Raw genomic sequence first — 26,612 nt, forward strand, 5'->3', positions numbered from 1 at the left:
GGCGGGGAGGCGGGACGCGCCCGCGGGCCCGCCCCGGCGCTGATGTCAGCGCGGCCGCCCCGCCCGCCGCCGCAGTGACAGCGACAGCTCCGCCCGGGCGCAGTCGGGCCCAGCCCAGCCGAGCCGCGCAGCCGGACCGGGAGCGGCGCGGGCGGGCCGGTCATGGCCGACGACTTCGGCTTCTTTTCCTCATCCGAGGGCGCTGGCGCCGAGGAGGACCCGGCCGCCGCCTTTCTGGCCCAGCAGGAGAGCGAGATCGCGGGCATCGAGAACGATGAGGGCTTCGGGCCGACCGACGGCGAGGCGGCCGCCGCCCCGGGCGGGCAGGCGGCCCCGCCGGAACAGGGTGAGCACGCCCGCGGGGGCCGCCCGGGCGCGCTCCCGCTGGCCGCGGGCGGGCTCCCGACCTTGTGGGGTAACGGAGGGCTGTCCCCCTTCTGCCCCGAAGGCAGGGAAGGGTCCTACGGGCCGCATCCACACGGGGCTGCGGTCCCCGGGGGATCCACAGCATCCCCGGTGGGTGATGTGGTCTGTGCGCCATCTCATGGGCCGGTGGCGGGGTGACCCTGCGGGCCACGCTGGCATCCTAGCCAGGGTCATCTGGGCCTCTGCTTGCGCCCAAAGGGCTTCTCGAACCTCGGGGAGGTGGGGTGAACCCTGAGCTGGGATGTGCCAGCCATGGGGCGATTTCTCCCCCGTGTGCTGGATTTTCCGGGTTGGATGGACTCCCGACTCCATGTTTCAGTGCTCCCAGCTATGGCAGTGTAAAAGGCATCCAGGCGGCACTGAGGAGCAATGACAGCCTTGTCACTGTCCCCACAGACAGGAGAGCCCTTTGGGATGCAAAATGGAAGACATTGCCATTGGGAACGTTGTGGTCCCAGGCCCTGCAGGTAGAATGTGCTAATTCTGCTCTCTTGTGTCTCCAGTCTGCAGGGGCTTTGGCATCTGCTCTCTGTATGGACATGGGGGCACTGTTGCCACAGGGCTCTGACTCTTTCCCCTAACGCAGCCCCACAGGGTCTCCTCATGCTGTCTGTGGAGCAGTGGTTGCAGAGCTCTGCACACCGGGCCATGGAGTCAGATCTGGGCCTGGGGAGGTGTTGTCAGCCACAGTGATAAATGCAGTTAGACAGGCTGGAGCTGGGTGTAGTCATGGGGCTGAGCACTTTGGGGACAGTGCTGGCCTGAGCTGCATTGTGTCTGTGCCTGCAGCTGGCTGGCCAGGAGAAGCCCTGTGGTCACTGGGGAAAGCTCAGGGCCTGGAGCATGACTCCTTCAAAGCCTTTTCTCTCCTGGCAGCAGAGAGTCCCCTGCCTGGGCTGGCTTTGTGCCCCAGGTGTGCAGCTCTCTGGGGCTGTGCAGGTAGATGGGTGCCTCATTACCAACCCTAACCCTGCAACTCATCCCAGGTGGGCTCCCAGGACCTGGGCCTGCAGGCATGCCCTCCTGTCCTGGTGGAGCACAAGGAGTGTTTCCATGGGCCGTGTCCCAGGAGAGTTGCCTTGGCACTTGGCCGGCAGCTCTGGGATCAGCTGTGTCCATCTGCAGGTTGGGGTTAGTCAGGTTGTGTTTCTACAGTCAGAGCAGCAGCCTGTGTCAGTTTTCTGCTGGAGCAGTTTCCCTAATCTTCAGATAAGATTAAATACCAGTGAAAACACCATAAAGACATAAACGCTTGCAGAAGTTTGTGTGGGAGAGTGAGAGGTGCTTGCTGAATCCCACCAAGGCCAGGACACTGGGAGGGTGTTGTGCCATGGGTGTGCTGGGCTGAAAAAGGCACAGACAAACTCCCAGGAGCTGATCTGATGTAGTTTCATGGACACCAGCCCCTCTGGGATCACCTGCAGCTGCCATAGTTGTGTTTTTCCTTCTCTCTTCCTTTTTCTCCAGCAGGTTTCCAGAATGGAGGAGCCACTGTCAATGGAGATGTCTTTCAGGTGAGAGCTCAGCCTTTTGCTGGCCCAGGGCTGCTAAGGAACATTGGGTGGGTGTGGGGCCAGCAATTTGTTGTTCTGCCCCCAGCATTGACTGGAGTTTGCTATCCAGCTGCAGAACAGCTACGGTGCTCCTGGAAAGGTCTGGGTCTCCCGTGGGAGTCCTGGCTGCTCCATTCTCTTTGAAGAGAAGATGTGTCCCACCTGCCATGATCTGCCCCACATCTGTTTGCAGGTGGCTTGTGCCATGAAGGAGTGCCTGGGCCCTAAGAGCAGGTGACAAATCGCCCATTCCCCAAGAAGTTCCCTCTCTCCAGCCTGGGTAGCTTCTGGAGGCCTCTGGGGCAGGCAGGAGCATCTCTTGACAGAGACCAGAGACAGGATAGGGCTGCCATGGGACTTGGAATTCCCTTGAAAACCACTTGCTCCGTGGCCAGGGGCCTTTTGGGGGAACCCATGTGGATCTCAAATCACTTTGGGAGCCTGAAGCCCAGCTCTGCTGTCAGCAGTGCCAGCCTCTCACAAGCCCTTCACCCCACTTTGTACCCAGCAGTGGGGCATATGCCCTGCCCAGGCGTGGTTTACAGGATGATAATCGCATCAGGAATGAGACAGACTTAATTAGATTGAGGATCTTGGAAGAAAGCTGTAATCCCATTGCAGAGCTTGGTGTCAGACTGGGCATGTGGCCAGTGGAAGGTGTTAGGGGAGGTGCTGAGCCTGGCAGGGCCCTCAGCTCAGACGTGGGGGAAGCAGCTCAGTCCTGGAGCTGCCTGGGCCCCAGTGAGGGCCAGGAATCCCTGAGGAGCAGATCCAAGGCCAGTGTCTGTCCTGTGCCCTGGGGCTGCCCAGAGGATACAAGAGCTATGGTGGCAGTGAGCAGCAGGTCACGGAGGGAATCACTGGGACAGCTTCAGGTGACAGAGCCTGAGGCTGGGAGAGCAGCTTGAGCAGCACTTTGGGAGCACTGTCCCACATGTCCCAAGCTGTCACCCTTCCTGCCTCCCATCTTGGCTTGTCAGTGCTGGGAGTGTGGAGTCCTGACTGCTGCCAGCCCTTGGAGGTGGCTGGGCCGGGCTCTTGGGGACACTGGTGCTGATGGTGAGGTGCTCGTGTGCCGCAGGAGTCCAACGGCCCCACGGATGCCTACGCAGCCATAGCCAAGGCCGACCGGCTGACCCAGGAACCCGAGAGCATCCGCAAGTGGAGGGAGGAGCAGAAGAAGCGCCTGGAGGAGCTGGGTGAGACCCAAGGCCGTGTGTAGCCCCCTGTGCTTGTGGCACCTTGTGACATGGCAGTCAGGGCCCTTGGGGTCCCTCATCTCTTGGTGACCCTGCTGCATCCCAGAGAGATGTCTCGTGCCCCTGCCAAAGATCCGCCATCCTTGGGGCTCTGGTGCTTTTTGGCCAGTGTTGGTGGGGACTGGGGATGGGTGTGAGGGGCTGCAGCTGTCCTGCCTGCCAAGGGGCTGCTCAGCGCACCCAGCAGGTGCCAGCGTGGCTGATGGGCTCTGTGTCACTCGGGCCTTAGATGCGGCATCGAAGGTGACTGAGCAGGAATGGCGTGAGAAGGCCAAGAAGGACCTGGAGGAGTGGAACCTGCGTCAGAATGAGCAGATGGAGAAGAACCGAGCAAACAACAGGTATGTCGGGGTCAGCATGGCCAAAAGGACTGTCTGCCTTCCTGGGATGTTTGAAGCCCTCTTTGCCCACAGTGGGCTCCAGCCCTGCAGGGACAGAGCCTTGCCAAGCAAGGGGAGAGTTCCCAGGTCTTGGAGTGGCTCTGGTGGCTGTGCAGAGCCACTGTGGCTGGAACCACGCTGGGATCACCCTGGGATCTCGGTGCCTCCTGCCCCTGCATGGGGCTCGCAGGGGGGCAGGGTTGGGCTCCAGGTTCTCCTGGTGTGCTGAAGTGTGTGGGTGACTCTTTGGGAGGACTAACCCCCTCTGTTCTCTCTTTCTAACCCTCTGCCTGCCTGTCGCTCCGCTCCGCTCCACTCTCTCTCTCTCTGTGCCCGGGGCTAGGATCGCTGACAAAGCCTTTTACCAGCAGCCGGACGCCGATGTCATTGGCTACGTGTATGTGCCTCTTACAGACCCTATCCTGCCCCAAAGGCTCTGGGGGTCCCGGCCCCAGCACTGCCTGCCCAGCCAAGGGAAGGGGGGATGCTGGGAGGTGGCATCACCACTGGCCTGGTGAGGTACCAGAGGGAGGATGATGCAGCTGAGCGTCTCCAAATGGTGGAGTTTTAGGAGATGAGTGGAGCTCCTAGAAATGTCTCTGTGGGAGCTGGTTGAAGATGCAAAGCCATGGGCTCTTATGCCTCTTTTTGGGGATGGCTCTGTGGGGGTGAAGTCTTGGGAGCAGGCAGATACTCCTGCACCCCTAGATGAATGATGTTTTGGGTGAGTACAGCCAAAGGCAGACTTGAGCACTGTGTGTCTCTTGGTCCCAGAGAACACTGAGCTCATCAGCTGGAGTAAAGGGACAGGAAGTAAGGACACAAGGGTTTTTAAGACAGAAGGAAGAGTCTCCTTGGAAAGGGCTCTGCCAGTGACAACTCTCAATATCTTTGCAGGGCCTCGGAGGAAGCATTCCTGAAGGAGTCCAAGGAGGAGACCCCAGGCTCTGAGTGGGAGAAGGTGGCCCAGCTGTGTGACTTCAACCCCAAGAGCAGCAAGCAGAGCAAGGATGTCTCGCGGATGCGCTCGGTGCTCATCTCCCTCAAACAGACGCCCCTGTCCCGTTAGCTGTGCCTGGCACAGCCGGGAGCACAGCGGGCATGGCTGGGCTCACTGAGCCAGGAGGCTTCAGGGGCCGGCCCAGGAAGGGCCTCCCACCCCCTGCTCCGTGATCTGCGCCTCGGCTGTGCTCGAGTCACTGGTTGTATAACTCTCCCCATGGTTTTCCTTTGCTTAAAAGGTGCATTGGTCTCTTTTTACACTTATTTATAAATCACTGTGGCATTTCCCCGGGAAGCGGCACTGGGTGGCAGAGCTGAGTTAGTGGGGAAGCCCCAGCCCAGGCTCTTCAGGAGTTTATGTCTGAGGGCCTGGCTAAATGAGCAGAAAATATCCCATCTTGTGTTCCCCACTTCAGCCCTGTGCTGGGAATAAACCTGCCTGCAGCTGTCCTGGCAGCCCCATGTATAGGCTTCAGTCCTGATCCCAGTGGGATCCCGGGCTGCTGTCTGCCTTTCCCATGGGATTTAGAGCAGAGCTGGAGCAGGGTTGGGAGGGTGGAGAAACAGCCCTGGCTTGTCTCCACACTGCTGGGTTCTGCAGGGAGCGTGGCTGCAGCACTGCCAGACTGGCAGGAACTGAGGAATGTGAGTACAGGTGCCCAGGTTGGGCCTGGACTGCCAGTGGCTGCTCCAAGCCCAGCAGAACTCTGCCCAGCCTGGCTGTGCCTCGAAAAGTTGGTGCAGCTCCAGTGTCCATGTCCCATCCATCCTGCAGTGCTGGCAGCACAGTGGTGTGGGCCACTGGGAAGGGACTGTGGGGGGAGTGTGCAGGGTGTTTCCTCTCCTTCCCCTATGAACACCAGCAGCTGGGAATGTGGGATCCTGGGCTTTGGGGACCCCTGGCTTTGCTCTGCTCCTTCCCTTGCTACCAGAAAGGGAGATAGATGGAGGCTGTGTAGTTGCAGGGAAGGAGGCAGGAAGGTCCAGCTGCTTGTGGGGCAGGTCAAACCCCCCATCTTCCTAACCCAGGGGCCCAGAGCAGGGTTGGGCAGAGTTCTGGTGCTGAGGCTTGTACTGGCCCTGGGAACAACCTGCACATCTGTCTGCAGTTGCTCTGCCCCCTGGCTTTGCCCACCTAAGGCAGTGTGGGGAGATGCCTCAGTCCTGCTCCCTGCTCGAGCTTTTCCTCCTCTGCTTGGCAGGGATGGCACCAGTCCTGGGAACCTGCACAACTCCTGGGCAGCAGGAGAGGGACAGCCTTGAGCTGGTGCTCTGGGTCTGGCCTGTTGAGGGCTAGGGAAGGGCTTGCAGCAGCTTGGCAGGACGTAGAGCAGAGCCCACAAAACATTCACTTGAGCCCCTCTGCAGAGCCCTGCTCAGCTGGAAATCAAGTGTGCAGAGCTCTCCTGCCCTGCAGCCTGTGGCTCCAGGGCCAGAATGTCACCAGTCCTGCTGCTGCAGCTGTGGGGGTGCCTGGGCACCCAGGGCTCTGGGGCATGATCTCACCAGTGGGCTGGGAAGGTAAATGGGTGTGTAAGGAATTGCTGTTGTGTGTTGGGACTGTGCCCCCTGCCCATAGGGCTGATCATTCCTGCTCGGCTCCCTGAGCTCCAGCATGCGTAGGCAGCTCTGCTGTGCTGCACCACACCTGGGGACTCGGCTCCTGCCTCAGCCTTGCATTGCAGAGCAGCAGGAAGCACCCCTGGCTACTTGTGGGGGACACTGTGCCCCCTGTGCTCTGTCCCTCCAGCCCTGCAGGCAGCTGGGCCCCTGGGTGCCCCAGCTGCCATGAGCTCCGTGTCAGGCCGGGGCAGCTCTCGGGGAGCCGTGCCCACAGCTGTTCTACATCCCCTCGGCTTTGGTATCTGTGACTGTCCAAATTACCTGTTACAATAAACCAACATCTCCAATCCTACAGGGCACTGTTGTATTTCTGCATTAGGGATGCACGCTGTGTTTAGGAGAACCTACAGCCATGTGGAAAGGATGGGGCTGGAAGAGGAATATCCTACAGGTAAAAAAAAGGAGTGAGAGGAAGGCCAGAGGGTTTGTGCTTGGATGGGGCCAAAGCAGTGGCAGCAGGACCCAGGCTGCCCATCCCCAAGGAACTCTATCCCCAAGGAACTGCAAGCTCTGGCTTGTCCAAACTGGCTGAGCTGCTCCCTGTCTACTGCACCTTTCTCCAGCTGCCAAGGGATTGTGCTCATGGATCTGCCCACCTGCTGCTCCTCACACCCTGCCCCAAGCTGGCTGGGCTGGAGGTGCCAGTGGGGCAGGCAGAAGCAGTTTCCTCTGGGAAGGATGTCCTGTGCAGGCAGCTGGAGAGAGAACAGAGGCCCTGGGCTCCCTATGCCAAGGTGGAGCTCACCCTGCTCAGCACTGGTGATGGCTTGATGCCCACCCTCACAACTCAGAGATCAGCTCTGGTGAGCAAGAGCCTTCCCTCTCTCCTTGCCAAGGCCCACCAGCACAATTCCCTGGACAGGACAATCCATGTCCTTGTTCACAGACAGAGGGCTCACCCCGACCCCATCCTTACAGGGACTCAGGGCACAGGCACCAACTCACAGAACACCTGGAAGCAGCCCAGGCTGCTGAGGGAGGTGTTTCAGCACAGGCAGAGGTGTCTGTGCCCCTTCCCCTGCAGGTGTGAGCTGCTGCAGCCACAGAGCAATGAACAGAGACCCTGGCCCCACTTCCTCCCAGCTCTGGCCCTGGCATGGGAGGGCAAAGCCTCGTGGATCACCAAAGCCCTGGAAAGATCCAAAGCCAACAGTGGGACCACGTTTGTCAGGATACAGACAGGACAGGTCCCCTGGATAAGAAGGTGTTGACTCCCCAGCAAGAAGAGCCAAAACAGCAGCACATCCCAGAGAACACAGCCAGACCTCATTTCAGAAATGTGAGTTCCCCACTTGTTTTCACAGGGAGTTTCATGTCTTGTTTCTTGCATCAGCACAGCTTCAAGACAGCCATGCCCACTCCTTTTTCTCCCTGCACTGTTTACTGTTACGGCTTCTCAGTGCTCTGCAATCCAGTATCAGTCAGAATCTTGCTGCAATTCACTTTATTACTCACCAGTTTTAATTACACAGCTCACACAACCTCCTAAACTGCCTCCCCTGCTGCATAGGGACTTTGTCCTGCCAGGACCAAGCCATAAGCAGTAATTCCTTTCTCATGGGCGCTCATTTCTCAAATGCTGGTCACTGCCTGACTACAACCACGCCTCAGAGCATGACCAAGAAGACACAATTTTATCAGCCTGTGACAGCATCAAGCAGGAACAAGAAGTCTGACAGGGTGACATGCAGCCTCAGTGCTGCAGGAGAGCTCTTGGGGAAACGAAAAAAAAAAAAGCGCCACAGCCTAAATTACATGTTAATCACAGAGTGTATTCACCCCATTTCCAGTGCTCCAGAACTGGCTGTACCGAGACATCACAACAGCCTCAGAAAACTCCATCCCCAGCCAGGGCTGCTGGTAGACACTTGCCCGTGGCCGCCGCTTCGCTCTTGTCGATGTCACTGTCGGGATTTGAAGGCCGTGGCCGCCATGCCCCCCAGCAGCGCGGCGAAGGTGCAGCCCTGGGCTATGACACGCGCCCGCATCATCAGCTGGGAGCGCCGAGTGTTGCCTTTCTTGAAGCAGATGATTCCGTAGACCAGGACACTGACGGTGCACAGACAGCCTGCGGGGAAGGACGGGTGCCATGAGGCGCGGCTTCCCCCGCACTCCCAAACCCGAGCCGCGCCTCCCGGGGACAGCCGGCCCGGGGCTGAGGGACCGGCCCTCACCAGCGGCCACCGCGCCGGCCCGCGCCCCTCACTCCGCCTCCGTCCCGCCACCCCCCGCCCCACCCTCACCGAGGGGCACCAGGGGGTTCTCGCGGGTCTTGCGCAGGAACTTATCCGCGAACCCCTCCTCAGGGAAGGTGGGCAGCGGGCTGGGCTCCAGCGGCGGGGGCGGCCCGGCCGCCATGGCCAAGGTGACAGCAAGGCCCTTTCCGGCTGCCGTAGCCCCGCCTCCGAAGCAGTGCATACCGGGGGTTGCAGTCCAACGCGCACATTTACGGCACTGCCCTGCCGTCTCGGAACTACACTTCCCGTGGTGCCCCGGGCCGGCGCCGCAGCTCCGTGGCCAGTCTGCGCGTGTTCGCCATGCCGAAGGCCAAGGGGAAGAGCCGGCGGCACAAATACTCCTACAACCTCAACCGCAAGCGGCTCTACCGCAGCGCCCGCCGCCGCGCCGCGCCCCGCATCGCCTGGTGAGCGCCGCGGGCACGGGGGGCCGGCCTGGACTGGGGCAGGGCGGCCGGGAGCCGCTGCACGTGTCGGTGGGGAGGGGGACGCACAGGGCCGCGGGGTGAGGGACACGGCCGTGATGTCGCTTGTCCCCTCGCAGCTCGCACATCCGCCATGCCTGGGACCCGCACAAGTCGGTGGCGCAGAACCTGGCCGAGATGGGCCTGGCCGAGGATCCCAACAAGGCTGTCCCCATCCCGAAGAAGCAGCTGGTAAGGGAGGGTTTGGCCCGGGCCGCTCCTTTGTGGCGGGAGGCATCCTGGGCAGGTTAAATCTGGATGAGTCTCTGGCACTGGCCAAGTTTCTTATCTTGATCTACTCGCTTATCTCACCAAGATCCTGGCGTGGGAACGAGCTACAGCGCTCCGCAGACATAATGGACTTTAGAACAAATATAAAAACGTCAGTCCTGGGACTTGCCAGAGACGGGGGGGAGGTTGGGAGCGCTGCAGCCAAGTTGTTCCTGATAACAAAGAAGGGCTCTTTGTGTACAGCAGTGCCAGCTAGGCCCATCTGCGTAAGAGGGCAACACTTTCAGGTGAAAGGTGGCCCCCAGAAGCTCAAGGAATAAGTAGGAATGACCTTGTTTGCCATTTGTCTCCATTCACACAGGGTTTCTCAGCTGACAGCCTCACCCACAAGCCCGTTTAATGTCACAAGTAAAGCTCTGCTTAAGCCAGCTGGGATTCCTGCCCCTTGAAGCCATGTAGAAGCAGTTTGGAATTTTGGGAACAATGTGTGAGAACACAGTGCTCTTCCAATTGTGCTTTTCTTCATTTGTCTTTTCTCTGCTATAATTCAGGGAATGGAAGTGGAAAGTGATGGACAACAGCCAGGAAAGAAAGTGCGGAAGCCATACGTGGTGAATGGTCAGTGCTGCATTTGGGGCTCTCCTGAGCCCCTCTGGGCTATTTTGTCACTCTGTGCTGTGCCAGGGGTAGGGAAGGGTGTTGTTTCTTATCGAACCTCGTGGGGGATCATGTCTTTTCCACAGTGTTTGTCCCTGCAGCCTCAAGAGGGCTCTCGTCACTGGGAGATGCGCTGGTGCGTGGTTCCAGGGTGACAAGAAGCCCTGGAGGCAGTGCCTGGTGTTTCAGTGGTGGGCTGGGCAGCTCTGAGCAGCCTGGGCTGAAAGGGTCTGCTCCTGTGTGAGCTGGAGAAGAGCTGCAGTGCAGGCCTGGGTGTTGTCTGGGCCATTCTCTTGCACCAACCTGCTGGGAAACGTCCCTGCATGCACCAGCAGCCAGGCTGTGTGGCTGGGGTGAACCTTGAGGGGAGGTTGGAGACCTCTAAGGTGTTGTTGCTTCCTTCCCCTCCCTCATGCTGCCTCTGCCCTCTGCCCAGAGATGGAACTGGAGGCCAGCCTCCCTGAGAAGAAGTCGAACACGCTGTCACGGGACCTCATTGACTATGTGAAATACATGATCCAGAACCACGGGGAGAACTACAAGGTACAGTCCAGAGCAAGGGATTCACTCCTGGATTTACCAAACAGCAGCATGAGAACTGCTAATCCTCTCTGTCCTGGATCCTGTTTTGCAGTCAGCTGATTCTTAAGGGAAAAAACCACTTTGAACTGTGGCCAGCTCCATCTGAGTCAGGCAGTGATCACACTGGTGAGGGTGGGCTGGGTTGGTGTTTGCTCTTGGGGCTGTTCCTCTCACTTACCTTGTGCTTTGTCGCAGGAAATGGCTCGGGATGAGAAGAACTACTACCAGGATACTCCCAAACAGATAAAGAAAAAGATCAATGTGTACAAGAATTTCTATCCTGAGGAGTACAAGAATTTCATTGCATCACTCAAGCCAGAAAAAATGGAAGTGCAGTGACTGCTCTTTTTCCTCAGGTTTACCTGCAAGTGCAGGCTTGATGTGAATATTTTCCGAACTGAAACAGCCTCTGGTGATGGAGGAAGAACCCTCACTAGGCAGAGAGGGTTTAACTATCCATGAAAGACTCTTTTGGCACCAGCACTGACCGTGCTGTTCTGCTCACTTTCTGTGTGGCAGCAGAAAGAACTGCCCCCAGGAGTTCTTTAGCTTTGCTAAAATAAAATACTCTTTCTAGCTGCTTGTGAATGTCTTGTTTGTGGGCTCTGGCTTGGTGCAGTCCTACTTTGGAGAGCTCCTGGTGCTCCTGTGTGATGGTGGCCTTGGACAAGTGTCCCCCCTGTGGTGACAGGGCTGGGTGTGGGCAGCACTCAGACTTTGGCTGATTGTCCTGTAGGCAAGGTAAGTTGGAGCAGGGCCATGTGCTGTGGCCTTTCCCTGTGCCTGCAGCTTGGGAGAGCAGGCTGGGGTCCCTTTCCTGCTGAGGAACTAGAGGGCAGCAGAGAAGTCACCCTTTCATTGATAGAGGAAGGAGCAGCTGTAGAAAAGGTGTCACAGTGAGACTGTCTGCCACCTACTCCTGTTCCTCATGGGATTGCCAGCTTCCAGGATTGTTTTTCCAGGACCTAGCGCCCTGTGGGCTGACCCAGCAACCTCCTGTGTGCAGGAGGACGGGACACCTGGGCAGGACACGACCCCAACCTCAGCCCCGCCACCGTGCCGTGGGTGCGCTGTGGCTCCGGTAAACCGGCAAACCACGCCTTCCCCGCCCGAACTACAGCTCCCAGCGTGCCTCGCGCCAAACCACATCTCGCGAGACCTCGCCCCTATAAAGCCGCCCCCCGCAGGGCTAAGCAGCCTCCGGCTTTGGCTACTCGCGGCCGTTCCGCTATGGCCGCCCCGGGCCTGTTCCTGCCGCCGCTCGCCGAGCCCCGCTGAGCCCCCGCCATGAGCTCTGGGAAGCCCGACGCTCCCGGTAAGATTCCGCACCCGCTCCCCGCCGGGCTCGGTGGGGCGCGGCGGCGGCGGCGGGCGCTGAGCGCTGCGCTCTCTCCGCAGCGCTGGAACCGGGCGGCGGGCCCCGCTCGGGCAGGATGTCGTTGCCCCTCGGCGTTCCACGCCGCGCCTTCAGCTACGATGATGCCCTGGAGGACACGGCGCCCATGACGCCGCCGCCCGCCGATCTGTGCGCCAGCGTGCTCTGGAAGCAGCCGGTCATCCCCGAGCGCAAGTACCAGGAGCTCTCGAAGGTACGGGCCCGGCCGGCCCCGGCTGTCCTTGGGTGCCCCGCAGCTCTGGCACCGTGCCCTGGCATCCCCCCGTCCTTGCACCCTCCTGCCCTCGCAGCAGGACCCTCGGGAGGGGCTGGGGACAGACCCCGGCAGTGCTGCCTCGCCTTGCAGTGGGCACATGGAGGTGTGGATGGGACAAACATGTGCTGAGCCTCTCCTCTGTGTTTGTGGTTAAAAAAGTCCCCAGCAGTCAGGTGTAATTAAAGTAGAGCATAAGACTGGTTTAGGCTGGATGTAAATCCTTTATTGTAAGGGTGGTGAGGCACTGGCACAGTCTGTACAGGGCAACTGTGGCTGCTCCATCCCTTGAAGTGTTCAAGGAGCTCTGAACAAGCTCCTCAGAGCAGCTTGTGTGTCCCCCCACCATGGCAGGAGGTTGGAACTGGACGATATTTAAGATCCCTTCCAAACCAAACCTTTCTGGGATTCTGTGCTTTTGAGTGCAGGACCAGCCCTTTTAAATTTAGAGGCTGTTTTCTAAGTTTGAAATTAAGCTAAGTGTTGTTGGATGGAAGAATGTAATTCTGTATCTCTTTGAGCTTTTACCTCTACTTTAAACCTCATTGCTTTTTAAATCTCTTGTTGGAGACAACCAGAAGTTGTGGTTTGGCACAAAAAAATAAACTCTCCAGTAGGGAGCTCCAGTGTTGGGTGGAGGAAGTCAGTGTTTCACAGGATACTTTGTTTTCTATAATTTCTTTTCTGTTTCTTTGCTGGGGCCTAGTGATTGATCTATGACCACCAGACACACTGAGCAAGAAACATGTAAGGAATAAGGGGGGAAAACAAGTTGTTCACTCCAGGCTGTGCTCTGTGACTGCCATTCTGTGAACAGCTGGTGCTTGAGCTGCCTGGGAAGGTGCTCTTGGTGCTTTTGCCCGGTTGACCTTGAAGTCCAGTTTGCATTTAGGAGAAGAACAGATGTTCTGGTTTCTTGCCTGTTGACCTTGTTGTACTTGGGCTAACAGCTTGTTTGCTCTGAGCCTGGTAGGGGCTCAGATGTTGGATGGAAATCACTTGTTCATTGCCGTGAATTCTGAGGTTCTGACCATTCCTGCTGCAGTGTGCACAGCCCAGGGATTGCTCCCATGGGACGAAGGCTGGCTGCCAGAGCAGCACCTTGTCTCACTTGTGTAGTTGGAGATGTGTCCTTGCCAGGTGCTGAGATCCCCATCTCACACTGTCCCTGCTGCTTCTCCACAGGATGAGGAAGGGGAGGCCAACATGAAGCCTGTCATAACTCCTTCATCATCCACTGAAAGTGTGAACAAGGTGCCTGTGGTGAAGGCCAAGGCCACTCACATCATCATGAACTCCCTCATCACAAGTAAGAGCTCACCTCTCCTCTCTCCTGTGTGGCTTGGGCACTGAGGGGGCTCCAGCTTGGTGATGCCTCAGGGTAATTCCTGGAGAGCTCTTGGCTTCAGACTGGCTCTGCTCTGGTGCTCTGTGAGTTTGTTTTTTTCAGAGGACGTTTCTGGAAGGAAGCAAGGAACTGGGGAAGAGGCCACATGTGGTGCTTGTGTGTTTGCAGGGGTGGGGAAGAAGTGCAGAGTTTGTTGTTTGCTGACAGTCCATGTTGCTGGGGTGCAGAGGCTGCTGCTGCTCTGTTTGATTATTAACTCTTATTAACTATTTCTGGGTGACAGGCAGAGCTCTGCCATTGACCCAGGCAGTGAGGGGAGCTGACACACTGTGCTAATGGAGCGCTTGCTGCCATTGATGTTGTTAATAGCAGCAGCTGCCTTGCTAACTGCAACACTTCTAAACATGAACCATGATGCTTTAAAATAAAATGGGGTCAGTAATGTTTGCAGAGAAGATGTGTCCTTCTGCAGTAAGAGGAATTATTTCTGTGTTAATCTGTCCATGCTGCCTCTTCTTTCAGCAGCTACAAAACACAGGGATTGTTATCTGGTTTAAAGAAGGCACTGGCTTTTCCACCAATCTTTTTGTGCTCTGATTCCTTTTGACTTTTCTCCTTGTTCCACCAGGGAATGAACATCTTATGCTGGGGTTTGCAGGGAGTGCTTGTGTTTTTCAGAGCTGAAGCTGATATCAGTGTATTAGATGCTGGCTCTGTGTCTGCCTGAAATGGCTTATTTTACCTGGTCTAAAATCACTGGGAGTCTTTAAAACATGACCTGCAAGGCTCCCTTGAATGCAGTGAGCCACTTAAAGTGTCCAATTTATTGGGTTCTCCTGGATTTATGGAGTTGTGAGTGGGAGTGATGCAGTATTGGGGTGAGATGGGATTAATTACAGGTGTTGCATTTGTGGTATGTTTGGTGATTTGGGACACAAATCACTGCTCATCTCCCTTAGCCCTGTGTCTCAGGCATGTCAGAATATCTCACCAGCTACATCTTTCTGCCTCAGCTTGTTGCAGTGTGTGAAGGATGAAAAAGAGTTTACATTCAGTTGCTAGAACTGCTTATGGTGGCATTCCTGTGTGATTTTGTGCTCTTGTGTGTTCCAGAGCAGACTCAGGAGAGCATCCAGCGCTTTGAGCAGCAGGCAGGGCTGAGGGAAGCTGGCTACACACCCCACAAAGGCCTCACCACTGAGGAGACCAAGTACCACCGGGTGGCTGAGGCAGTCCATGTAAGGCTTGTTTTCCACTGCATTTCTCTGTGTAGGATGGGTCTGGTTTAACATTTACCTGCTGACAGAACTTCTGGAGTGCGTTGCTAAAACTTTCCTTAAGCTGCTTTCTCTGAAGGCTTTTAGCTCATTGTGTAGTAAAGTTTACCCAATTGTATTTTAAAATTAACATTAGCCTTTGTAGTTTTGAAACAGCTTTTTTATTCTCAGATCTGTCCCATTTCACTGTCATATCAAGCTATGGCAGTTGTCTTTCCAACTGGGGACAACCCTACACAACTGAATTTCTTGCTGTACTTTTCACTGGTGCCCTGCAGTTGAATTCTGCAACTGTGTGTGCAAAGAGAACTTGTAAAGTGTACATTTCCATTGTGGAAGTTACCAGATGTGTCTTAGTGAAAACAAAAGTCTTGAATGAAGCTGTTACTGTGGGCTGCTGAGCTCTTAAAAAAATTTTGCAGTTGGAGTTTAATGGTCAACCCTTGCAGTGTCCTCCCAGGAGGCCAAAGTCTCAGTGCCTGCGTCCATGAATTGCATTAGTGTGGCTTGAGTGGCCACAGGAAACATTACAGGGTGCCCTGTGTGTTTTGTGTTTGAACTGTAACTGCCCTTCAAATGACTTCTTCAAAGTTCAGATTGTACTGTCCAGCTTGTAAATAACATGGTTTGCATACAGGCAGTTCCTGTTTGTTTTCTGCCCAGGTTCATCTCTGTTCCAGGGCAGTGTTTCCATCCTGGTGTACACTAATTGCTTCACAGGGTCTGGTATTCCTGATCTTGTGCCTTCTGTGAGAACTGGTCTCAGCCTCATTAGACAACTGAAAGCTTTGTTGCTCTGATTTGTGCTGGAAACAAATGGATGCTGTGGCATTTAGAGCAGTTACCAGGTAGCTGAAGTGAGCTCTGCTGCATCCACAACCTCCCTATGAGGGCTGGTGTTCCTTTCTGTAGCCTAAAAGAACTTTAAAAATGCTAATATTTGATGTGAAGAGAAATTTAAGGGGATGTATGCAGGTATTGTAATACTGGATACAACTTTAGGTGTGGTGACACTTATCTTTATCACCTGTGATAAAAACAATTTATCAGTCTGGTTTTGGTAAAAAAAAACCTGGGTGTTGTTCCTCATGTCCAATATTTAAGCTGTGTTGCTTGTTTCTCTTGCCTCTCCTGACAGAACCTAAAAATGCAGAATGGAGACACAACAAAAGATGACAAACAGAATTCTTCTGCTCAGTCCACTCCAAGCAGCACCCCCCACTCCTCCCCCAGGCACAGAAACAGGTACTCTGCCTCCTTTGGTTTCCTGCAGGCTGCTGGGGTGGGAGCTGCTGCAAATACCCTTCCTATCCTGTGAGGGACTGCACAGGGTGAAATTCAGAGCCTGGTGAGGATTTGTGTTAGGTTGATCCAAAAGTTGGAAGCCTCTAGAACTTAAGCATGCATAGCTTTTCCTGGGTGGTAACAAACCTCTTAAGATTTTTTAATTTGTCCCTTTTGACTACATGAAAATTTCCTGGCATAGTGGGGTCACTTGAAGTATTTATTCTCACATTTTAAATATCTCAATTATTTTTTTTCCTTAGGGGTTGGTTTAGTCAGGGATCCTCTACTTCTATCACTGGCTCAGACTTTGCTATGGAAGGTGGTGGGGACAGATCTGAGAGATGGAGCTTTTTTGGACCCAGAGCTGTCCAGAAATCAGTCAGTGATGCAGGTATGTCCTTGAAAATCTGCCTTGCCAAGAGCAATGGGGGAACTGTCACACAACAGACTTGCTGGCTCTTTCTGGAGTCCTTTCCTGCTTGCCTTGCTACTCCCCAGGACCACCTTGGGAATGTGTGTTAGTCATAGAATTTCTGTGCCTAAATATAGAGCAGTTGGGTAAAACCTGTGCCAAGGATCTGCAAGTAGAAATAACTTGCAGTGAGCTGCAGTGGGAGGGGCAGGGTGTGAGGGTGACAGCTTTTTGCTCTTTCTCTGATACGTGATGCAGCCAAGACTGAAGTGCCCTCCCCTGGTGTGGAATAGGCTTCAGATCATACAAAGCTGCTGGAATTTGCATAGGCTGTCTGTGGTGCTGAGTGTCAGTGACACTGCTCACTCCTGGCAGCAGTAGGAAGGGAATTTGACTGGTTTTCCTGTTTTTACTGTGATTTTTTTCATCAGGAGGATTTACCATTCAGTCCTATAAGGGTGCCCAGAAGCCCTCCCCAATGGAGCTGATGCGTGCTCAGGCTACAAGGATGACAGAGGATCCAGGCACCTTCAAGCCACCCAAAATGGACATTCCAGGCACAGATGGGAGGAAACAATCTCCACGTTCCCACAATATCAAACCTCGGGATCTGAACGTGCTCACTCCCACTGGGTTCTAGAGGAAAGCTTCCAGTGTCTTTAGCAGGCTACAGGGTGTCTTAGGCTCTGCTTCCCTGTCCTGTGTGCTGCACTAAAGTAGGAAAGGCTCCTTTTCCAGCTCTTCATCTCAGAAAAAGAAACAGTCCTGATTGTCCTGCTAAAGCCAGTCTTGGAAAAACTCTTGCACTGTCCTAAACCAATGTAAACCGTCCTGTCTGCTGCACTGCACTGGTTTGGGCTGCCAGTGCTTCCCAGTACACCCCACCACAGTGAAACCCTGAGCCTATTTATTTTGGACAGGTTTCCATGTGGTGTGTGAGCACCTGGCTTTATGCCTGGAATCTGATTGTCTTGTCCTGCTCAGTGCTGAAGGACCCACAGGAGGACTGGTTCTGTCAAGAGATCAAGCAGAAAGCAATGTGAACAAGCAGGGACTGAAAACTGGACCATCAACTGCCAGAAGGAAGATGGGGGGTGTGGTAGGTCAGTATAAATGTGGCACTCCCTCACTATCCAGTGTGACCATGTTTTTTGTTCTTGGAGTGTTTTTTAAAGGGAAAAGGGACTAGTGACTATTCTAAGATGCTCTCATTGGAAAGGCAGAGAGCAGAATCTAATGGAGCTTTGAAGTAATGAGGAAGAATTAATTTTCTTCCAACTCTTCATGTTCCTCTAAGAAGATGGAAGTAATCAAAGCTGGTGTGGTTTGAAGCAAGTAATCCTCTCTTTGTTCTGCAAAACAGCCCTATCCTGTGTCCTAGACAGCAGATTTGCACGTGTTCTGGCACTCTGGATGCTGCTTGATTTGTTTTTGTTGGTTTGGTTTTTCCTCCTGGAATTGTATAGAATGTATTAGACACTGGGAACACTTTTCAGACAGGGTATTGTGTTTATCAGCATTAAGTGTGTTCTGCAGGGCTGGGGAAGGACTGAGGGCAGACCAAGGCTGAACATTCCTCCCTGCTAAGGTCCAGCTGGATGTGATCCCTAACCTAGTCTGAACCAGTTCCTGGGAACAGCTAACACCAGCTTTCAGGGCAAGTGGAAGGACCTCCTGCCTACCATCTAATCCCTTTAGCATGATAGGCAGCATTGCTCTGCAATCCTCACCTGTGCTGTGGCAAATGGATCTGCTCTTGATCTCACCGTGGCGTTGCAGAGTCCCTCAGCCAGCAGCAGCCTTGCATCTGGAAGTGGAAGCTTCTCTGTTGCCAGGACATTCTACAGAAGTTCCTTAACAGCTGGTAACTGTTGAGCTCTGGAGATTCTCACTTAAACCAAACACTCTCCCTGAGGCTGCCTTGGCTGGCTGCTGGCCCCTCTGAGCAGCACATTTTGTAGCACTGCTTTCTCTCGAGCTTCAGCAGCACTGCCAGTGATGTGTTGTGTGAAAGTTCCCCACCAAACCAGCAGTTCTGTCACCACTCATTTGCACCTTGGCAATCAGGCTCTCATTTGACATTAATTTATTTGTTGACTGTATTCATGTCTCCTAATGTGTACGTTTGTTTTGTTTGTTACAGGACAATAAAATCCTTGTGGAATGGAGGTTCACAGTGTGTGTTGGTGCTGGCACAGCATCTGTGGGAGAAATCTGGGGCTGTCCAGTGAGTGTGGGGTCGAGGTTCTGGTGGATAAGGCTCTGGCAGCACCTCTCTAGGGTGAAATACTTGCCCATACACTCCCCTTTCACAGGGAGATTGGGTTTACAGCCAGGCTTAGTTCTGTCTTAGGGCTTGTGCTGGTGAAACTAAACTTGACATCTTGGTGTTTTCTTGAGCAATCCAAATTCGTGTTCCTGAGATTTTGTCTCTTGTTGCTTGTGTGCTGTTTCCACCTGTACTGTGGAGGTGGGCACAGGTGTGGGAATTAGTCTGGTGTTTCCCTAGAGATGTCCAGTTCCCCTCTGGTGCTGTTGTAGTGTTTTTAGCTGCCCTTTAAAGTGCTGCTGATGGAGGATGATTCACCTGGGCTGGGGAAGCCTGAGCTCTGAATGCTGGTGCTCCCTGTGCTCCTGGAGTGTAGCTGAGCTCAGAGTCATGGAACAGACTCAGGTACTGAGGTACAGCTGCTGCTGTGGTTCTGATTATACAGGTCAATCTCATGGATTTGGAAGGCTGGGGTTTAAAGCATGGCCTTGTGGTGTGATCTGACAGAGCTCTGGACTTTGGGCAGAGCTGGCACCAAGACTAAAGACTCGTAGCAAACATGAAAAGAATTTATTTTTTTTAAATTTACAGAGACTGCAGTATGAGATGGGAGAGTTTATATTGAGAACATGAAGTTTTGCCCCCTTGCTGCAGTGGTTGTCTCCATCAGGCAGCAGTGACTGTGAAGAACAACTGCAGCTTGAACAGTTTCTGCTGGATTGATTGGGGCAAATACTTCCTTTGGGCAGTGCTGGCATCAAGACAAAAGTATCTTAGCAAACATGAAAAAAACTCCCCTTTTTAAAGTGTACAAAGTGCTTTACAAAACTGCACAACAAGGCAAACTTGTATGGAAATTTGGAGACAGTATAAACCAAAAATCTTTCAAAAGAACTGTATAAACCAACCTCATGATGCTGAGGTTGCAGTATGAGATGTGGGGGTTTATATGGAGAACATGAAGTTTTGTCCCCCTTGCTGCAGTGGTTGTCTCCATCAGGCAGCAGCGACAATGAAGAACAACTCCTGCAGCATGAACAATTTCTCCTGAATTTGGGGGGGAAAAGGCCCCCCCAGGGTCTTCTGCATTCTGCTGATGAAGTCATTCATCTTCAGCTGAATGTCCAGCTGGCTGATGTCATCACTGTCCTGGAGCCTGGCCTTGGCTCTCTGAGCAATCAGTTTCATCCGGTCGCTGATAGAGGTCCGCAGGTGCTCTGAGGAAAGAGGAAATGCTGCTGGGGAGAGGCAGCCTGAGCTGCTGGGATGGACCCAGTGTGCCACAGGCAGTGCTGGAAATGGGATTGATCCTCTTGTTATCCTCCATGGTTCTGCACAAGACTTTGGGAAGAAGGAACTGGCCCCTCCTGGAGCTCATCTGGCATGCAGAGAGAGCCCAGGGAATGGGGAAGGGACAAGGCTTGTATAATCCTTGTCTTCTGTGTGAATGGCAAAATGGGCAGCTGCAGAGGAGTCTCCAAAGAGCCCAACAACAATGATTATTAGCTAGGAGTTCAGGGGGAATGAGACTTTGCATATATGATGGTGGATTCCTCTGCATTCATTCATGACACATATGCAAAGTCTCACTCTCCCTGAGAGGCACACTGTCTTACTAAGATTCACTGGCCATGAGTCCAGCAGTGATGAGAGGAGGAAGAGGAATTTGGCTGTTCTGCTGCAGCCTCTTGATGAGACTACTAGGGCCAGAACAAGCACTGCTTACCCAGTTTTACACTGTGGTAACTCAGCAGCAGCAAACACAAGTACTGCAGCATCTCATCCCACCTTTGCCACGTTGCTGTTTCATCCTAGGACAGAAGACAGTATTTGGTTGTTAGAAGTTTTCTCAGAGGGAAAAAAAAGTCAAAGGAGGGGTTGGACTGGATACCTGGAATTGTGGCAGCACAGAGGAGTGGCTCAGGAAATACAGAACCTTGTCCAGAGACATGGATGCGGTTGTGGGCACGTCACAACCATGCTGGAGTAGCAGCTCCAGCAGTCTGCAGCGCAGGAGCTGGCTCTCCATGGTGTTCAATAAAGCTTCCCTGGAACACAAAAGGAATTTACTTTGGTTGAGACAGCACAGCCTGACCAGAGACAACTGATCCAGCATGCTCCTGCTGACCTAGTGCAGATGTGGGGTGACTGCAGGGGCTACCCAGCCACGGCCTGGAAGGAAGACCACCAGATGTGGTGAGAAACCTTAGTTGGCCATGTTTTCATCCTCAAGTGTGACCTGCAGCAGCTGGAAGTGAGCAGAGTCTCTAAAGCAAACTGAGCTGCTTCACTGCACCCTGCCCAGCAGCCTGTGTGGCTGTGGCTCATGGCTGCTGATCTGCAGGGATCCCAGCCAAGCAAGGGTGACGTGAGGTCAGGGCTGGAAGGATGGATATCTGTCCTGGGCAAAGTGACACCTTGGTTAGAGTCAGTTTGGCTTGGTTTGTACCTGGTGTGTGCACAGAGTTCTGCTGAAAGGATGTCAAGGGCTGCTTGCTGGGCATTGAAAGATGGGTTTGAAACGCTTGGGGGCTTAGTGGTCTCTTCACTCCCTTGTACTTTCGCTTCACATTTGAATTTCTTAAAGAAGCAAACAAAGAAGGTCAAGGCAAAGCTGTAGGAACTGCATCATATTTCTGACTACCTGGTGGCCCATGGGAATCAGTGATGTCTTTGCCAGTGCTTGGCTGTGCTGCACAGTACTGCTTTTCAGACCCTCCTTACAGTTTTAAGGTCACAACTTTACAAGTGGGAGAATTGACTGTTCTCAGCAGCACACCACCTGGGTGTGTTTCCATCAACATCACTGCTCAGCTGGTGATGCTGCATCTCCATGGGAGACACAGCCACGCTCCTGCTGCCTGGCCTTTCTATACCCTCTAGAACTTTGTGCATCCAGACTTGGATGCAAATTGGGAATAAGATAATTAATCACACAGGCAAATGCTGCCCTGCACATGCTTGTCTCACCTTTGGCTCCTCAGGGGGATATTCAGCATGAAGGGGAAGATGTCGTCTGCAATCTTGCGGGAGGTGCAGGTGGGAGATCTGTCCACCTCCACTGCCACGGCCAACATCCTCTGGAGCAGGAGCATTGTCCTGGGTGAGAGGGGACAGTCAGCACAGGGGGCTCTGCCCCTCAGCTTGCCAAGCAAAGCCTGGGGACGGCCCCTGCTTCAGCCTTGTGCTGTGAGGGGTACGGGAATGCAGTGGGCCAGGTTTGGTGTCTCCTGGTGGCTTCTGAGTCTGATGCTTTTGCAAGCAAAGCTCATCCCCAGATTGACCCTTGGGAAGTCTTGGTGGCTCTCCTGAGTGTGGGACCAGCATGGGGCTGCCTGAGCTGCAGGCCACAAGCTCCAGCCTTGCACTGCATGCAAGAGGATGACACTGAGCCAGCTTTCTACCAGGTGAGAGTCTTTTGCTCACCAAGTCTTTAACCCAAAGAAGAACCAGCAAAGCTGGTCACAGGTACAGCCTGGCTTCCCTGAAGTGACAGCGAGAGTGACTCTGGCTTCTGCCTGACTTGGGTCCGTGATAATGCCAGCAGGGAGTTTGGAATTCTGGAGCTTACTTTTGGGCAAAGAAAGCTGTCTGGGCCTGTTCTGTCTGAGTGCTGGCCAGCCTTGGTGAAGATGATCTGTATCCAGTCCTGGCTTCTTGCAGCTGTTCCGGGGGCTGGGAGAACCCAATTCCTGTAACTGCTGCCACCAACCAATTGACCACTTCCCTGGAACAGAAACAAGAATTTTATTGGGGATGTGCCTTGTTTTGCTGTGTTCTGACCTCTAGATCCACTTAGAACTGGAGGAAAGGCCCTGACTATGAAGACTATGTTCCACCCACTTGGACAGGTTAGGAAGTAGCTCTGTTGAACAGCTCAACAAAGGAGCTCTCTTGATTTGTACACTTGCCTACAGACTGCCTCCTTCTCAGTCCTGTCCTGAGCAGTGCATGTCTGACCTCATCCCTGGAAAAAGCCCACTCAGTTGTGACTGGAAAGGCCTTGCATCATCTGTGGTAGTTTGTTTTTGTAAATATTTTCCTAGTCCCTATAGCTGGCCCTATGCTTCCCTTGGTCTCCCAAGTCTGCTTCTTGGAAAGTCTGAAACTCTGGCTGGAGTCTTGACAAATGTTCCCTAAGGCCCTGCCTCTGAGCTCCTGGTTAGACAGCAAGGAGGAGGTGTCCCTTACTTGACATTGTTGAAGCACAAGTCACATGAAAGCACTTTCTTGGCAATTGACTTCTGCAGCTGGTATGACTTCAGATTGTGCTGGAAGTCATCCTCCAGGGTCTGTACCACGTACTGCAGGAAGAGGAGCCAGCCAGGGGGCTTCTCCTGGGGGCAGAGGGAGAGCATGTGAGTCTGGTGGGACCACAGGCCCAGGGACACCAGGGAAGCTGGCTGGCTTGGGAGTGTACTGATGTACATACTGAGGAGGAGCTGCCTGAGGGGCATTGCTGGGCATTGCACTGGTGCTGTGACCCAGAGTTTATCTGCACCTTCTTCAGTGGGACAAACTGCCTGAAACTGTGCCGAGTAAGGGAGCACTGTGGATGAATGTGGGATTCCCAGCTGGCACTCACTGTTGGACTGGCCAGCTCTGCAGCAGAGCAGAGCCACAGGAAGCATTTAGGAACACTCACCCTCCCTTAGGCAGCGCGTGCTGGATGATCCCTGCCCCCCGTGACACACAAGGTGCCAAGTACCTGCTGCTCCATGATGAATTTCATCAGTGTCCAGTCCCATCCCACCGTGGTGATGTTGGCTGGATGGAGCCTGCAAGGACAGCCATGTCCATTTGTGCTGAACTGCCTCACCCTCCCCTTGGAGGCACAGCAGCCTCTTAGCCCTTCCCCAGCCACTCCCAGTCCCACCTGCTCAGGTGCCTTCCCTGCCTTCCCCTCTCCATCTTTGCCCTCACCCCTTCTCCTGCCCATAACACATTTAATTTTTTGGAAGTACCAAACAGGGGTTATACTCCAGGGAGATGCCCAGGACTCCTACATCTGTGGCCTCATAAAACATTGTACCTCTCTGTGGGTAGCCTGAGGGAGCTGCTCCAGCCACTGCTGGCACTGCTGCAGCCCAGGGAAGGCACTTCTGCCATGTCACAGCAGTGAAAAATGAGACCTGTGCTTCAGGGCAAAGCAAACACACTCTTCTGTCCCCAGGGGCTCCCTTGTGTCACAAACTGTCCCTGACCCACCCTCAGAGAGCTCAGGGTGTGCCTGTGTTGGCAGGAGGATTATCCTGGGTTATAGGGGAAATCACTCCCTGTTCTGTGGGTGAGCCCCACAGAGAATAACCCTTAGGCTGGGCAGACCCCTGGGAACACCCAGCCAGCTCTGGGACAAGGGGAACACATACATTTGGATCTTCATCAGCAGTGCGTAGATGTCATTGAGGACCTCCCCTTCATGGGTGTCCAACAGCATCTCTTTGATCAGGTGGCAGATGATTTCTTTGGGGGGACGGTGCTGGCAGGAGACAAACTCGTTCAGGAAACACAAGGTGTCCTCCAGGATGTTCTCCTCCATGGTGGTGTGCACCATGCTAAGCTTCCCCCTGGGGATGAGCTCAGGTTTCTGCTGTGTGCAAGGCAAGACAATGGGTGAAAGCTCCCCAGACACAGAGAAACCCAGCTGTGATGTGGGGCCCACTGTGAAGGGAACTGCAATAACCAGAGCCCCCAGCTGCCTGGTTGGAGCAGGGGCTGCTCCAAACCCTGTTTACCTTCTGTGTTTCCCTGTTGGGTGTGATGCCTTGGAGGAAGAGGTGCTGGACTCCACTCCTGCGGAAGTTGTGCAGTTTATCCAGCAAGGCCTTGCTGTCAGCATCAGTCCTGGCTGGGGCAGCTTGCTGGATTGGCTGGTGTGCTGGGAAGTCACTTGCTTCTGGCAAAGATCTTTGGGGCTTTCCTGTTGTTACAGGAATGGTTGGGGCAGGACTCAGCCTTGGGGGGAGGTTCCTTTCCAGGCAGGGCTGGGGAGGATCATTCTCTGGGCCATCAGCTCCCATGCTGCTGTTGCTGTCCAGGCTTGGGGGAGATGGGGACTGGCAGTCTGAGTCTGAGTCCAAGCTGCTGTTAAAGGCAGTAGTGCTGTAATCCTGCTCTAGGCTCCGGCTGTGGTGCCTAGAGACAGGAAAAAGGCCGCTGCAGTTCTCCATGGTTTCTGCTGTGACCATGGTGGAGCTGAGCTTCTCTGAAGTGCTGTGTGATGCTGGTGCACGGCTTGGCTCTGGCGCTGCCTGTGTTTCTGCAGTGGGGCAGAGTTGGGCATGGGATGTGTGTGCTGCTGGGGCAGCATTTCTGGAGTTCTGAGGAGCACCAAGGGGGGAATGGAGAAGGCTGCACATGTCCTCAGTCAGGTCAATGACGGCGAGGCTGCTCGACGCCGTTGGGTCTGAGTTTGCATCCTCACAGGTCAGGTCAATGATCTCCTGTGGGGACAGAGCAGCAGTGTCAATGTCCCATCCTGCCAGGAGCCCTTGCTATGGTGGCACTGTAGTCCCAGTCTAAGAGGGAAAAGGGCACAGCCTAGAATAGGGGCAAAGACCCTTCTGCTTGTCCAAGGGGGGCTGTGGCCCTGAGCTCTGGGATCAGCCTCCCCTGGCAGCACAGCTGAGCCTGAGCCAACCCAGGCTCTTCCCCGCTCCCCTCAGAGCTCATGTCCTCGTGCCTTGGCTCAGAGCAGACCTGGCTGCCTGCTCAGCTCCTTCCCACCACAGGGAAATGCCAGTCCTGCTGCCATGTCCAGGGAGGGCAATGGAAGCACAGGGAGCTCTCCTGTACCCAGGCACTGGATACAGGAACAGCACAGGATCCAAACCTTGCCCACCTCTTCTGTGTCACATTGCCTGCTCTGGAGGACAGGAGTGGCAGGAAACAAAGCTGCCTTTTGATCTGTGGCACCGATCAGAGCTACACCGACCCTGACACTTTGGGGGCTCCCATCTGGGCCTCGCTGGGCAATGCAGGCTCCGAGGGGCAGCAAGGGAGGCAGCTGTGCCTGCACCAGCAGCAGACCACACACTGCGCTTCCCAAGCTTTTGGCAGGCCCAGGAGGGGTCACAGCCTGTTTGTTCTTGGGAAAAAAAAGTCTGCCTCAGCACGTCAAAGCAGCGAACACGTTTAGCAGAGAATTTAAATCCACTTTCCTCCCGTGGCTCAAACCTGCTGCCTTCCCCAGGAGAGGGCAAAGCCCAGCGGGCTGCAGGACGCTAGAGGAGCTGCGTAGGGAGGGAGGTGCAGGGCTCCAACCGCCTCAGGACCCGGGACAGCGGTGCGGGACCGGGGACCGTTTCCCCGCCGGGCCCGAGCCTCGTGCCGGAACCGCCGCCGCACGGCCCCACCGGCCCCGCAGCCGCCGGCGGAGCGGGACAGGGCCGAGGAGCGGCACGGGGAGCAGGGGCGGCAGCCGCCCCACCGCATCCCGACCCCGCCGGGGGCTGAGCCCTGCAGGGCCGGACCCTTCTCGGGGTGCAGCGAGGGCACCGCGACACGCTATGGCAGGCACCGGGCTCTTTCTGAGGGTATATGGCCAAGGAGGCTGGGACCCCTGCTGGGAGCGCGCTTGTGGAACGGGACTCTGCTGGCGGGAGGCGCCCGCGGCGACCCGAGCCCGGCTGGGAAGAGGGTGGGAGCTCCCTGAGGAGGCGGCTGGGACGGGACGGGACCGGGGAACACACGGCCACCCCCTCCACTGCCCCCGAGGCTGCTCGTCCGTGCGCGGCCCCCGTCCCTGCCCGCCATGGCAGCGCCGCCATCTTCTGTGGGGCGGGGGCGCCGTGCCCGGAGGGAGCCGCGGACTCACAGCGGGGCCGGGCAGCGAGTGTTGGGAGCGGCGGGGCTGGGGCGGCGGCGAGCGGGCGCCCTCCGAGTCGGAATCGCTGACGAGCACCACGCTGTCGTCCATCGCGGCGGCGGGCGCCGGCTCCGCTCCGCCGGAGGGGC

General features: G+C 55.1%; 5 protein-coding genes across 8 annotated transcripts; 3 read left to right on the forward strand and 2 right to left on the reverse strand.

Annotated features, from left to right (window-relative positions):
- Window positions 1-9: 9 nt before the first annotated feature.
- CLTB (clathrin light chain B) lies at window positions 10-6,535 on the forward strand. 3 transcript variants are annotated; one of them, XM_074552407.1, is made up of 6 exons: window positions 40-346; window positions 1,897-1,940; window positions 3,061-3,178; window positions 3,468-3,579; window positions 3,962-4,015; window positions 4,516-6,535. In XM_074552407.1, the coding sequence occupies exons 1-6, from the start codon at window positions 163-165 to the stop codon at window positions 4,685-4,687; spliced, it is 684 nt and encodes a 227-aa protein (XP_074408508.1). In that variant the 5' UTR covers window positions 40-162; the 3' UTR covers window positions 4,688-6,535. The 3 variants fall into 3 exon arrangements, with proteins under 3 accessions (XP_074408509.1, XP_074408508.1, XP_074408507.1); XM_074552406.1 differs by having other exon boundaries at window positions 41-346; window positions 1,894-1,940; XM_074552408.1 differs by lacking the exon at window positions 3,962-4,015 and having other exon boundaries at window positions 10-346; window positions 1,894-1,940.
- A 1,325-nt stretch (window positions 6,536-7,860) lies between these two features.
- Window positions 7,861-8,654, reverse strand: HIGD2A (HIG1 hypoxia inducible domain family member 2A). Its single transcript, XM_074552414.1, has 2 exons — window positions 8,487-8,654; window positions 7,861-8,311 (listed from the first exon to the last, which is right to left on the reverse strand). The coding sequence occupies exons 1-2, from the start codon at window positions 8,599-8,601 to the stop codon at window positions 8,145-8,147; spliced, it is 282 nt and encodes a 93-aa protein (XP_074408515.1). The 5' UTR covers window positions 8,602-8,654; the 3' UTR covers window positions 7,861-8,144.
- A 71-nt stretch (window positions 8,655-8,725) lies between these two features.
- NOP16 (NOP16 nucleolar protein) lies at window positions 8,726-10,990 on the forward strand. The gene is made up of 5 exons (XM_074552409.1): window positions 8,726-8,887; window positions 9,025-9,136; window positions 9,727-9,793; window positions 10,269-10,375; window positions 10,610-10,990. The coding sequence occupies exons 1-5, from the start codon at window positions 8,781-8,783 to the stop codon at window positions 10,751-10,753; spliced, it is 537 nt and encodes a 178-aa protein (XP_074408510.1). The 5' UTR covers window positions 8,726-8,780; the 3' UTR covers window positions 10,754-10,990.
- Window positions 10,991-11,568: 578 nt separating this feature from the next.
- On the forward strand, window positions 11,569-18,555 carry KIAA1191 (KIAA1191 ortholog). Its single transcript, XM_074552405.1, has 7 exons — window positions 11,569-11,729; window positions 11,813-12,003; window positions 13,249-13,372; window positions 14,525-14,649; window positions 15,827-15,933; window positions 16,236-16,366; window positions 16,819-18,555. The coding sequence occupies exons 1-7, from the start codon at window positions 11,702-11,704 to the stop codon at window positions 17,025-17,027; spliced, it is 915 nt and encodes a 304-aa protein (XP_074408506.1). The 5' UTR covers window positions 11,569-11,701; the 3' UTR covers window positions 17,028-18,555.
- Window positions 17,846-26,607, reverse strand: SIMC1 (SUMO interacting motifs containing 1). 2 transcript variants are annotated; one of them, XM_026791360.2, is made up of 10 exons: window positions 26,473-26,607; window positions 24,392-25,099; window positions 24,026-24,243; window positions 23,365-23,434; window positions 22,848-22,993; window positions 22,228-22,383; window positions 21,627-21,755; window positions 20,548-20,704; window positions 20,383-20,467; window positions 17,846-19,873 (listed from the first exon to the last, which is right to left on the reverse strand). In XM_026791360.2, exons 1-10 carry the CDS (start codon window positions 26,572-26,574, stop codon window positions 19,653-19,655), a joined length of 1,992 nt encoding a protein of 663 aa, XP_026647161.2. In that variant the 5' UTR covers window positions 26,575-26,607; the 3' UTR covers window positions 17,846-19,652. The 2 variants fall into 2 exon arrangements, with proteins under 2 accessions (XP_026647161.2, XP_074408499.1); XM_074552398.1 differs by having other exon boundaries at window positions 24,026-24,246.
- Between the last annotated feature and the right edge of the window lie 5 nt (window positions 26,608-26,612).

Source organism: Zonotrichia albicollis, chromosome 15 (assembly GCF_047830755.1).
Source record: "Zonotrichia albicollis isolate bZonAlb1 chromosome 15, bZonAlb1.hap1, whole genome shotgun sequence".
Taxonomy (NCBI): Eukaryota; Metazoa; Chordata; class Aves; order Passeriformes; family Passerellidae; genus Zonotrichia; species Zonotrichia albicollis.